The sequence below is a fragment of the Eurytemora carolleeae genome, unplaced genomic scaffold (assembly GCF_000591075.1).
Source record: "Eurytemora carolleeae unplaced genomic scaffold, Eaff_2.0 scaffold419, whole genome shotgun sequence".
Taxonomy (NCBI): Eukaryota; Metazoa; Arthropoda; class Copepoda; order Calanoida; family Temoridae; genus Eurytemora; species Eurytemora carolleeae.
The window spans coordinates 37,464-51,394 of NW_019396476.1; the positions used below are offsets into that span (position 1 = coordinate 37,464).

Below are 13,931 nucleotides of genomic sequence, written 5' to 3' on the forward strand. Positions count from 1 at the left end.
GTTCTCGTAGAATATCTTCGGTAAAATTATCCTTTTGTTATTAACGGATTTTAGTTAAAATATTTGGTCACCTTTTCAAAATACAACAGTGGTAGGCAATTATAACAATACAATGAAGACGACATTTTTATTTAAATTGTAATTGTTAACAAGCTTTTTTTCAAATTACTAGTTTACAAATTTAATCAAAGAGAAGGGTTTTAAATATCCATGATGTTTAACAGCTTGATATAAAGCAAAAGTGAAATAGTCTTCTCATTGTATTGATAAAATCGCTAACCACTGTTTAATACCTTATTTTTTGTCTAGTGAATAATCCCTTTGAGAATAAATCATTGAATGTTTGACCTCAAAACAATAAAGTAATTTTAACAACCACGTTTTAATCGCTTAGGGAATAAAAAGTTTGAATTTAAAAAAAAATTTTCTAGGGAAAACATTATTTGGTTGAAAAAATCAGAAATATTGATATTTTATTTTATTTCAATTAAGATAATTTCTAAGAATTATTTCAGGGGTCAGATCGCCAAATTTCCTGGAGTCCAAACACAAAGTATTATTCCTGAAATACTAGCAGGTACTTCATTCATTTATTCATTCACATATTCATTAATTCAATGATACATTGGTTCATTTATTCATGTATTTATTCATTCAAATATTCATTAATTCAATGATACATTGGTTCACCTATTCATGTATTTATTCATTCATATATTCATTAATTTATTCATTTATTTATTCATTCACCTATTCATTAATTCAATGATACATTGGTTCATTTATTCATGTATTTATTCATTCATATATTCATTCATTTATTCATTTATTTATTCATTCAACCTCTTTAACCAAACCTCTCCTTCCCGACTTATTCTACCTTACCTCTTCTACCTGACCTCTTCTACCTGACCTCTCCTTCCCGACCTCTCCTTCCCGACCATCCTACCCGACATTTTCTACCTGACCTCTTTTATCCGACCTCTTCTACCTGACCTCGTCTACCTAACCTCTCCTCCCGACCTATTCTACGTGACCTCTTCTACCTCACCTCTTTTAACCGACCTCTTCTACCTGACCTCTTTTATTTCAACCTCTTTTATCCGACCTGTTCTGTCTGACATTGTCTACCTGACCTCTCCTTCCCGACCTATTTTACCTGATCTCTTCTACCTGACCTCTTTTATCCGACCTCTTCTACTTGACCTCGTCTAACTGACCTCTCCTTCCTGGCCTATTCTACCTGACCCCTTTTATCCGACCTCTTGTACCTGACCTCGACTGCCTGACCTCTTTTATTCGACCTCTTCTACCTGACCTCTACTTCCCAACCTGATATAAATGACTTGTTCTACCTGACCTCTTCTATCCGACCTCTACTACCCGACCTCTTCTACCTGACCTCTTCTATAAGACCTCTTCTATAAGACCTCTTCTATATGACTTCTTTTACCATACCTCATTAACCTGACCTCTGTTTCTCGACCTATTATACCTTCCCGACCTCTCCTACCTGACAGCACTCTCTTGTACCTGAACTCTTTTACTTGACCTCTTCTACCGGACCTCTTTAGCGGACCTCTTTGAGCCGACCTATCCTACCTGACCTCTTCTACCTGACCTATTCTACCAGACCTATTCTACCAGACCTATTCTACCTGACCTATTCTACCTGACCTATTCTACCTGACCTCTTCCACATGACCTTTCCTAACAGACCTCTTCTACCTGACCTCTTTTACCTAACTTGTTCTAGGTGTAACTGGATTGCTGACTGGTCTAGTTACTGGAACATTTATTATTGAAAAACAGCCTCCACAGGTCAGTATTTAGTTAATTTTATCCTCTTTTTTAGTCCAAACTCAATACAACTGGTAATTTTATCAATATTGCTTTTATAAATGACACGTAGAATAACTATTTCTAGTAGAAATAATACTATAAATGATAATAATACTAAAACGGACAATAATGATGCTGGTAATGCTAACATGAACAAAAATAATAATAATACTGACAACACTAATAATGATGATGATAAGATACATGATTTGATAAATGATTTAAACAATATTAATATTTCTGATTGTAATAATGAGGATAATAAGGAAATTGATAAAAATAATAATACTATTATTAATGCAGATAAGAATGACAATGATAATGATAACATTAATGTACTGCAGGTCATGAAAACCAACACTAGGTTTACAGCAACAGTTCGTCTCCTAGTTGGAGGTCAGCTTAATGTTCACATGGCGAGTCCTAACGTGTCGGTCAGCATTATATCAGAGTCACAGGTATGAATAGTATCTCGTGGTTTACAGGGGNATTTTCCTTCATTTTCCTTCATTTTCCTTCATTTTCCTTCATTTTCCTTCATTTTCCTTCATTTTTCTTCATTTTCCTTGATTTTCCTTCACTTACCTTCAGTTTCCTTCAGTTTCCTTCATTTTCCTATATTTCCCTTCATTTTCCTTCATTTTACTTAATTTTGCTTAATTTTGCTTCATTTTGCTTCATTTTCCTTCATTTTCCTTCATTTTCCTTCATTTTTCTCCATTTTTCTCCATTTTCCTTCATTTTTCTTCATTTTCCTTCATTTTCCTTCATTTTCCTTACATTTTATCCAATTTTTATCCATTTTCCTTGAATTTCATCCAATTTTATCCACTATTTTCATCCATCTATTCAATAAACATACCTATTCTAAGCTTCATAAGAACTCTATTAGTTATTATTGTACTGTTTTTAAATTGTTTTAAATGTACTCTTTGTACTTGTACTAAAAGAACTGTACTTTCTAAAATTCTGTACTAAATAATGTGTACAGGGCATGTACTAACTTGTTTGTTTGAATGTGTGTAGTGGTGAGATACTGAACGGGAACGGAAATATGGAATATCATGTTGGTACAAGACAAGTTTCAGTCACATTTAGGAAATCACATCAGTCAGTTTAAAAGTTAATCATAAATGAACAGACGTTAATGACGACCTAGGTTATGACGGGGCTAAGGTTTTGGGTCTCCTGCCTTGATAAGAGTCTTTAGTTTAAAATTCGGTGATGGTGATGAACCAAACCTCGGTAGAGTAAAAAAAAGTAGATTTTAGTTCCACATTTATTGAAAATATATTTCTGTCTGGGTTGATCCTCGTCAGTACTTGAGATTGTTTCTGTCAGGAAGATTAAAAACAAATGTCGTTGCTGAAGTCTCAACCTGCGAGGACAAAGCAGAGAAGAAGAATGGAGGATAGGGCGTCATAGTTTCTGAGCTGTTGAAAACTAGACTTTTTTTATCGATTAATAAAAGGGCAATATGGTACAAAAATTGTGGCATTTTATTTTATTATTAACTGACCAGTCTAAGGCGTAACTAGCGGGGGGAGGTCATACTTTACCTTTTTAAAGACCTAGAGGTTGAAAAGGAAAGGAACTTTTGCCACACACTCCGATTGTCTAATCTCTTAATCTTTGCAACCCGATGTCTTAGACCTAAGACATTTTAAAATATGAATTGTGATAGACATATCAAATAATTTTAGTTTGAAATATCAAAGGTTTTCGACATCAGGTATAGGGATTTGAAGATTTGAGTTTGTGGCAAAGACTCAACTCAGATGGGAAACAACATGATTTGTCTTAAAAACATTCCAAGTTCTGATATTGAACTGGTGTACGCGCCCATGAAGGAACCTGCAGCTGAAAAGGATCCGGCGCACTGAGAAGCGGGGGACGGAGAGCGTCATGGAGGAGAAGTTCTCGGTGTGCTTCTGGACAGATTTCACGGTAGGGAAACATGGTAGAAAAAAGGTGGCGGGTTGGGGGAGGGGGGGGGGAGTAAATATATTTTCCGCTTAATTTCAAAATTCGGATTGCCATAACTAATTAATACGCCATAAATATATAAAAACATTTAATGCGTTTATACTTAATTTAAGCAAACCTAACACTCATTGCAAATATTATACATACAATACATGAAATACATGTAACTTAATAAATTAAACTTATCATAATACTCTAGTCTAATCCCCTCTAATAGGATACATGTATATAAATAAATTGTATGCTGGATTTTGTTAAAAACATGCTGTTATCTGTTCTATAACTATTTCTAAAAATATAAAACATTTTATCAATTATCTGGTGTTGTAGACAAAACCATAAATATAAATATCCCCCATTACCAACATTTTTTTCTGTCTTTTATTTTGTAAATTAATAAAGTACGTGTTCTCTAGCATTGACCTTGTATTTTAAAGATCTTAAAAAATCTAAGCGAAATATGACCTTCTGTGTCAAATTATTTAATCTGAGGGATTATCTCCAAATTTTAGCGCCAAAATAAACCTAAAAATACTCGAAAAACCTAGCATTTTCCACAAGAAAATTCTTATATTAGCCTTACTCAATTTTTCAAAACAATTCATCCTTCTAAAATTTTCTAATTAGTCCCGAAAATCGTAATTTAGACCGATCTAATATGACGTGGGACACCCTGTAGTTTAACCAGTAGTTTTACAATCAACTTATTGTATTAAGTGAAATGGGTCTGTGCACACTGCACATTTGCTGTGTTTTATCTTCATTGGAATCCAGCAGTCGTCTTCCTATTCCACAGTTTGATGTTGTCTCGCTGTATGTTACCTACTGAACCAAGAGTGAATTATTTGTTATATCTCCATAAGTTTTAATTGGACATTACACAATACACAATACACATAAAATACATACGTTTACACACATGTTTTAACACTTAATTATTGATTAATCAAATATAATTTTATTACATCTTTTATTATAAATTGTAACTTACTTTTTGATTTTGTTTTAATTAAATTACCGTAAATATTTATTTAAAAATATGTCTGTACTTATTTTTGTAAAATAGCGAAGCGGAAAATTGAAATGTTTCATTTTGTAGTTTTCTCCGAACTTTTAATGAGAAATATATTTTTATTAAGTATATTTAGCATGATTGATCATTATATTACAAGAAGGCATTATTTAATTGTAAGAAAAACGCTGTAATTTAAAAAAAATATTTTTTGTTAATTTTTTTGATAATCGATCATAAATTAATTATTTTTACTTCTATTTGATGAAAAATGTTGAAGTAGACCTGAGTTTAAATTCTCATATTGAAAACTAAAGTATAAAATTACATGCAAATTATTACTCAGAATTCAAATATCAAAACACCACCAGTGCTAAGTATTCATTTCATTTAATGCAAACAAATATTTTAAATTTTTTTTGGTGGGGGAGGGGGATGCATTTTTTTGCGGCTCTCGAGAGGTTCTTGGGAGGTAAAAAAGTTAAAGTTAACAGAATCTAGGAGAAACAGAAAGTGTTTTTTGGATGTTATTGAGTTTAAAAAGGGGTCAATTTGATTCCCCTTAGTATACGGACTTGGTTTAAACCCCCTCAAAATATTCTTGAAAACTTAATTTTATTTACATGAAAGAAGTAAATTTAATTATCACTGGGAGGGATTTATTAGTAGCGAACGCTTGATTAATTTTTTTATAAATCCGAGAATCAAATCGTACAGAGATTTTAAACATTCATTTTACGCAGCATTCAGTCTTAGTTTCTCAAAAAAAATGTCTAGAAAGTAATTACTCAAGTCTTATTCTAGCCCTGTACCCTTTGTTACACTTTTAAAGATATCTTTTACAGGAACTTTATTCCTTTCTATTTATTGTTTAATTCTGTTAACTTCATTTCTTTGAATTGTAGGCTCACTTGTGAATTCATTGATTGTCTCTTCAATTCCTCTGATTTGTTGAAAAAATGTGTTTCTTATAAATTGATGTTTTGATGCAGGTTGGTGAATTGAACTTCCAGGTGTTCACCCTCTCCCTCCCCGTCGTGGTAATCGTCCACGGGAACCAGGAGCCCCAGGCCCTCGCAACCATAACATGGGACAACGCCTTCGCAGAGTGGGGTAGAAGGCCCTTCGTGGTCCCTGACAAGGTCAGTGTAACATTGTGTAAATGTGCGAAATAAAATTGTTAAATTTGCGAAAGATTTTCGTTTTGTTTCCTTAATTGAAATCACTTTTGGATCTGCAAAAAATCGAAATGTACTAACAGGAGTTGCCAAACTTTGCCTAAAACTTAGACTTAAAGAAATGGTGATTTCGATATAAATCAAGAAAAAAAGCAAAATATTAATGACCTCCAATGACCTCTAAACGTTTAATGACCTCGACGAATACAAAATGATTAATCTGTGGCTTTATGCATATCAATCGAAAGCTAGGAACCCAGAGAATACAGTAGCAGCAACAAATCCAATGGTTGGCCTTCTATTTATCTCTAACGACCTCTTACAACCTCTAATGATCTCAAAATTTTGGAGGGCTTTAGTGGTCATTAAAGGTCGTTAGAGGTCGATAGAAGATTAAGCACTGAATTTTTTGCCTTTAATGTATTACCTGGATTCAACTTGGAGGTCATTAGAGGTCATTAGGGGTCGATAGAGGTCATTAGAAGTCATTAGGAGTTCAAACACTGAATTCTTTGCAGCTTCTGTATTGCCTGGGTTCTTAGCTTTCGTTTGATATGCTTAAAGCTATATTTAAAATAAATTCAATTTGAAGGTCATTAGAGGTCGTTAGAGGTCATTAGAAGGTCAAACAATGAATTATTTGCTATTAATGTATTGCCTTGGTTCCTAGCTTTCCCTTGATGTGCATAAAGTCATTTTCCATTTTGAGGTCAGAGGTTGCTAGAGGTCGTTATAGGTCGTTAGAGGTCAAAAGAAGGCCAATCACTGGATTTGTTGCTGCTACTGTATTCCCTGGGTTTCTTAGATTTCAATTGATAATCTAGACGTTACAAATTCTAGAATCAGGAAGTTTCCGAAAGCATGACATAAATAAAATACAATGCATTGTTAAAAAGTTTTTGATTTCTTTTTGTATTTAGGTTCCCTGGTTCCAAATGGCTGAGGCCCTGAACTCTAAGTGGACTGATGCTTGTAAAACAAATCAGAATCTAACAGAAGAGAACTTCTATTTTCTGGCAACAAAAGCTTTTAGGAAACTTTTCCAATCATTCATATTACAAATTAAAAACTAACTTTTTTATTTTTTTATAATTTTCATTTAGTTTTTATTTTCATTTTTCCCCGGATTCCCTTTTTTCTTTAATGGAATACCTAATCTTTCTATAGATAAAANCTCCTTACATTCTTTCCATTTCAAATTTTTAAGAGTAGGAGTGGCTCTAGGCTAGATTTCTGAGATTTTACCATTTTTTATATCCGACGAATCAATTTTGTTGAAAGAGACAGTAATGAATTGAGCTGGTTTTGTCAGGAACCCGAACCTTGGTCGGGATGAGATCAAGAACCTGGTGATCTCCTGGTCTCAGTTCTGTCGTGAACCTTTACCTGACAGGAACTTCACCTTCTGGGAGTGGTTCTACAGGGTCATGTGTCTAACCTCCTCAGATATGAGAGGTAAACAGTGTTTCACTAAACAGTTGATGAATTGAAGATTCTCCTTGATCGTTGAAATAATTTGCGGCATTCATTCGTCAGTACTTCATTACTCTTCATTCATTGATTACAAAATATTCCTAGTCCTTGTATTAAAAAATAAACACAAATGCTTCTAATTTTGGTAATTTCAAATTTAGAAAGCACAATGTCAGGACTAGGGGTATTTTTTAAAAAGTATTTCAAGCATTTTATCATATTAATTACTTTAGAAACTTGAATTTCGAGATACTTCAAAATCCCTTTTAATCTTTGGTCATTATTCTAGAGTGTTCTCCCCTCTAGTTATTAATTGATTTGATAATATCTATCTATTTAGGGCCTTCTAATGGTGGACTGATTTATATTTCTATTCATTTAGGGCACTGGAATGACGGACTGATAACATATATTTTCAGGGCCCTGGAATGGTGGACTGATAAATGTATTTGTTTTTTAGGGCCCTGGAATAACGGACTTATGATATTTATCCCTTTAGGGAACTGTAATGGTGGACTGATTTGTGCATATTTGTTTAGAATCCTGGAATGACGGACTGATAAATATCTAATTATTTATTGCCCTGGAATAACGAACTGATCATATCTATCTATTTAGGGCCCTGGAATGACGGACTGATAATGGGGTTCGTATCAAAACAGAAAGCTGAAGAACTACTGTTAGGATGTCCTCATGGAACATTTCTGTTAAGGTATTTTGACATAAATTAAGAAGATTAGACGTAGATTTTTTAATTTTCAATCTTTTTCGTCGATTTTATTTATTTTCTGTTTAGGTATTCAGACTCCGAGCTAGGAGGAGTAACAATAGCCTATGTGTGCCAGGTTTGTTTGTATAACCTACCATTTCTGTTAATTTGGGGAAAGAAAAGCTGTTCGTATTTTTATGATTTTTCAGAAGCATATAAAAACACATCGTTTTACCAGCTACAGGGTTTACCCAAAAAGAATGAGATTGTAAAGACGACCGATATCTCTTAAAATGTGACAATCCCATGGTTGAACTAGGGTTTCTTCCTTAATAATGACAAAGAAACAAACAAGCTTACAGTTTCTAGGAATAGTGAATATACGGAAACAGATAGTATAAATTCCGTACAATCGTCTCTGAAGTCTCATCCGCTGTGGGTAACCCTGTATCTAATTATAAGAATATAATTTGTTGGTGATAAAAACTTAATAATCTAAGCTTAAAACCTTTAAGACTGTATAACTGGATGGTTTGTATGGATTTAACGAATTGTTATAAAAATCACCTTGTTCAGGATCAGATGGGAGGGAAGAACGTTCTCTTCGTGGCTCCATTCGTTCACAAAGATCTTTCTCAAAGATCAATTGCAGACACAATATTTGATCTCAAGGTAGGGCTTAACATAGGGGAGCATAGTAGATCTCAAGGTAGGGCTTAACATAGGGGAGTATAGTAGATCTTAAGTTGGGGCTTAACATAGGGGAGTATAGTAGATCTCAAGGTAGGGCTTAACATAGGGGAGTATAGTAGATCTCAAGGTAGGGCTTAACATAGGGGAGCATAGTAGATATCAAGGTAGGGCTTAACATAGGGGAGTATAGTAGATCTCAAGTTAGGGCTTAACATAGGGGAGTATAGTAGATCTCAAGTTATGGCTTAACATAGGGGAGTATAGTAGATCTCAAGTTAGGGCTTAACATATGGGGAGTATAGTAGATCTCAAGTTATGGCTTAACATAGGGGAGTATAGTAGATCTCAAGCTAGGGCTTAACATAGGGGAGTATAGTAGATCTCAAGTTATGGCTTAACATAGGGGAGTATAGTAGATCTCAAGCTAGGGCTTAACATAGGGGAGCATAGTAGATCTCAAGTTAGGGCTTAACATAGGGGAGTATATTAGATCTCAAGTTAGATGTGAAGTTAAGGTATGTAGAAAACGATCGATTCATTTTATGAATCAGTTCATATAATTATTTTGTCGATTCATTTTATGAATCCCTTCATATAATTTCTTTGTCGATTCATTTTATGAATCCCTTCATATAATTTCTTTGTCGATTCATTTTATGAATCCCTTCACATAATTTCTTTGTCGATTCATTTTATGAATCCCTTCATATAATTTCTTTGTCGATTCATTTTATAAATCCCTTCACATAATTTCTTTGTCGATTCATTTTATGAATCCCTTCACAGAATTTCTTTGTCGATTCATCTAATGAATCCCACTCTCTATATAATATAATTTTAAATTTATCATATAATCTATTTGTCGGTTCATTTTATGAATCACTTCTCTATAACTCAATAACTTATTATAAGCTTATTTATCAATTCATTTTAAAATTATTCGTTTCAACTCATGAATACCCTTTTTAAACACTCAGTTAACCGGGAGGGAGATTCTCTCTCTCAGCATTGAAATATGTATTTAATACAACTGTTTGGCAACTAGCTGACAAAAGGAATCGGACCGGTGACATGGCTCAAATTTGGTCGTGTGTCCGACGTTAGAATTTAAATTATGTCAGGCTGAAAAGCCTTCACCTATAGGGGATTGTGATGGCATACCCCTTGTAGGTCAAGGAGCTGTTGGACGCATCCCTAGCTGTATGATATGATATGATATGATAGGGCTTAACATAGGGGAGTATAGTAGATCTCAAGCTAGGGCTTAACATTGGGGAGTATAGTTCATATTTTGGAGGGTTAAACAGGAATTTATATTTGAAAATCGATTTAAATCTATTTAAGTTTTAAAAAAGTAAATTTTCTATTGGTTCTTTTTTTCTGGAGTTTAATGATTTGTTATTTTTTTGTGTATGTAAGTAGGGGGATAGAAAATGTTGTGAATGCATAACTTGATATCTGTTTTGGCCGAGACATAATGCACAGTTTTAATTTCTTTTTATACTGATTCAAGAGTATGCATTTTCCAAAACCCTTCACAGCCATATACACTTTAGAGGGGGTCCCATTGAACATGAGAATTTCCTGATGGGTGTCATTTTTAAAATATCAATTAATAGAATTTTTTTTTACTTTCTTTTAAAGTATGAGGAGGAAAGAATATAACAAAAAAATAATTATACATTATTAAAAATCTCCACATTTGTTTCTAACCCACCAAGAAACTTGAAAATTTTAATCCCTGAAAAATGTTATTAATTGATTCTTGAATTCAAACGGTTCCTTGTTTAATTAATGAATTCAATAAAGAATTATCTATTCCTAGTTATTATCGCGTGAACGTTATGAAGATAAGAGTGTTTAAAGTAGAAACTAGAAATTAAAAACTACTATTTTATCTCTAGTTCCAGCTGGTATTCGGTGCGTTAAATTCCATCTCTGGCTTCTGAATAAAACTGTCAAATTTCCCTAATTTATTTTAAATCTGTTTTTAATCCTTCTTAAATTGTTAAGTCATATTTTTTCTTCTTCTATATCTTCAAAGTTGAAGTACACAATTACTATTAATGTACAATGTAAATTGTAAAATTACACTGTATGTTTAATGTACATATGTAAAAATTCAATTTACAGTGCTAAATGTACAATGATCAATGAACATTGTACAGCGCACAATAAAAAGTACACATCGTATAGTGATGCACAGTGCACAATGTACAGTTCACAATATCAGTGAACAATATACATTGCACAGTACACGTTGTTTCAATCACAAATGTACACTGTAGAATATCAGTGTTAACTGTACAGTTTATTATGTTTAAGGAGAATCTAACTGCATTGTACCCAAACATACCCTGTGATGTGTTTAAAAAATTCTCTGCTTCAAGCAAGGAAATCGGCCAAACCTCTCATGGATATGTACCACATAGTCTCAAAACTCATGTACAAGGTAATATATACAATTTGAGTGGCAACTTTTGAGCTCAAGTAGGGCTTTTGAGCTCAAGTAGGACTTTTTATTGTTTCGGTTACGCACTTAAAAAAAATAACGATTTAAGCTTTCAGGGATCTTCCCTTTTTGATTGGTAGAATTCCCAAAAATTTTAAAAGTGAAATTACATTTGTGTTGATCATGTGAGAGGAAAGATCGGGCCGGATAAGTTCAGCCGTTTGGTTTATTGGATACAAAACAAACAGACGAGCAAAATTTATCCAAAGAAATGAAAATTCACTGCTTAATAACACTTTCTTATTTATTTTATCTTGTAAATGATACGATCTCTTTTTGTTTGTTCCTTTTATTTAAATCTCAATTTCTGTATATGATCCAGGGCCTGCCAATGAATACTCGAACCCTACGACGCCCCTCAACCCCTACGAGATAGGGTACGAGGGTAGCGGGTACCCGGAGGACGTCAACGGCATGGATTACGATATCGCAGAGTTCAACATTCAGGAGATCCTAAACATCAGCAACCTGCAGCCCAACATGTTCGGCGGTGGGATGAACCAGCAGCTGTAGAGACGGATTAAGAATGTCTCTGTGTAACAATGCAAGAGAGAAGATTGTCTAGTTGTGTACTCTTTACATATTTACATACAATACTTAGATTGAGCATAGGACAGTTTACACCAGGCCTCCTTACCTACACCTTTATATACTTACTCATATCAGAGTTAGTCAAATTTAAACCAGAGTTACCTATGGAGGATCTATGGATTAAGTTAATTTTATTTTGCTATTCAATTAGAATCAACAAAAATAATGCTTTAAGCAGTTAAGGCTATTCGAAATTTTTAATCTTTTTTGTTTAAATCTTGAGGCTGCTGAATAAGATTCCATTTCATTAAATTGAGTTCTCTAGGGTTAAAGGAAATTTAGAAACTTAAATGGTACATACTATATTTTTTGAGACAAGTTTTAGATAAACCCCATTAACTTTGAAAACGGGAAATCGGCTTATTATTTGTAAGCACTTTTTTAACTATTTTTATCTGTAAACATTTGGCTGGTTTCAAGACTAGTTCAAACATCGCATTTACTTCTGAAGGCCGTATTTTACTATAAAATAAATCTTAATGGGCTTAATTGGCTTAATTCCTTTTTCTTGTTTATAGAGAAATATTTCATTTCTTAAGCAATCCATTTCATCAATCCCTTTTAATGCCATTCCTTGCCAGCTCTTTATAAACCAACTTAGGAAATAGTTTGATATGCTTCAATGAATTTAACATTAGATTTCGTTTCAGGGCGGCCAAAATTATTGTTTCTAATGATCGTCATAAATGTATATATGTTACCCAAGATAAACCAATTAACATCAAATTGTAAGTTTGCTTGTAAATATTTGTGGCAGGCATTTGGACATCTGCCGTAGTTCTTTTGAATATTTGTGGCAGCCATTTTGAATTTTTGTGGTAGCCTTTTGAATATTTGTGGCAGGCGTTTGGATATTTGTGGAAACCACCCTGAATATTTGTGGACGCCATCTTGAAAATATGTTAAAGCCAATTAAATATTTTTAGCGATAATTTTGTATAATCTTGGAAGCCAGTTAGAATGTGTTGGTGGCATTTTTAATACTTTGGCCGCCATTGGATATACTGATATTGATATATGTTTGATATTTCTAGTGGTAATGTATATTGTATACATGTGATAGTGAAATGTGACTATTTGTGATTTGAAAAAAATTCGTCCAAACAAAATAACCGGTGGAGAAAAGTTCGACTTTTTATTCTGCCAGACATTTTAATATTTCAAATATTGAAATATATTTGATATATTCGTCTAAAGAAAACAAGAATATAAATTAAATCAAAATATAATATCTATTTTAAAATTTGTTAATAATGAATTCTAAATTTTTTTCACCTTTTGGGAATTGTGTTATTCGTTGTTAATGTTTATTGTCAACAGTCATTTATATTTTAAATCTGTTAAATTTTGCTTTAAAAATATTTATTAAATTTAAACTATTTTAAAAATTTATGCTTTACGCTGGTGCTTTACGTTTTTTATCCAAAATTATATGAATTAATGTATTTTTTTTCTTGCCTTATTAAGAATAATTTTTCCATGACATTAGTACACCTTATATTTTAGAATATTTGACACTTTTTCTCGTACGTTTTTTTATTACTACCAATAATTTCTCAGAAATGGTTTTTTTATGAATTGTAAACTTTTGTAAAAACGGTATCTACTGCTTTATACTTTTAATGAGACGTATTGTGATCACTCGGAAATTTTGTAATTGTAAAAAGGGAGGGATCAAAGTTATTCTGTAAAGGGTAAAGGATGACAGATTTAAATTGCTCCTGATCTGCTTCTGGGCATTTTGATCTGAAGTATAATGAAGTCAAATCCACATGAAAAGCTTGTCCTAATTGTTTTTACCCCTTCTTAAAAACAGCGAACCTTCCCTTTACAAAGATTGCACAGACCTCTCATATATTGATGTACACGTGACGGATGTGTACTGCGTGATGTTGTACAATTGTACATGTGTAGTTTCAGAATGGTGAATGTAAC

The 13,931-nt window shown here is 33.1% G+C and overlaps 1 protein-coding gene across 1 annotated transcript in view; it reads left to right on the forward strand.

Moving 5' to 3' along the window:
- Nucleotides 1-13,917, forward strand: part of LOC111703983 (signal transducer and activator of transcription 5A) — a 20,136-nt gene extending 6,219 nt beyond the window's left edge. Inside the window, exons 11-24 of the mRNA XM_023476086.1 lie at nucleotides 11-20; nucleotides 516-577; nucleotides 1,757-1,821; nucleotides 2,187-2,300; nucleotides 2,852-2,940; nucleotides 3,693-3,789; nucleotides 5,833-5,982; nucleotides 6,939-7,051; nucleotides 7,331-7,473; nucleotides 8,110-8,203; nucleotides 8,288-8,336; nucleotides 8,777-8,872; nucleotides 11,219-11,345; nucleotides 11,728-13,917. Of these exons, the coding sequence (XP_023331854.1) occupies nucleotides 11-20; nucleotides 516-577; nucleotides 1,757-1,821; nucleotides 2,187-2,300; nucleotides 2,852-2,940; nucleotides 3,693-3,789; nucleotides 5,833-5,982; nucleotides 6,939-7,051; nucleotides 7,331-7,473; nucleotides 8,110-8,203; nucleotides 8,288-8,336; nucleotides 8,777-8,872; nucleotides 11,219-11,345; nucleotides 11,728-11,918 (1,400 nt within the window). The 3' untranslated portion in view covers nucleotides 11,919-13,917. The remainder of the gene's footprint in view (nucleotides 1-10; nucleotides 21-515; nucleotides 578-1,756; nucleotides 1,822-2,186; nucleotides 2,301-2,851; nucleotides 2,941-3,692; nucleotides 3,790-5,832; nucleotides 5,983-6,938; nucleotides 7,052-7,330; nucleotides 7,474-8,109; nucleotides 8,204-8,287; nucleotides 8,337-8,776; nucleotides 8,873-11,218; nucleotides 11,346-11,727) is intronic.
- Nucleotides 13,918-13,931: the final 14 nt, after the last annotated feature.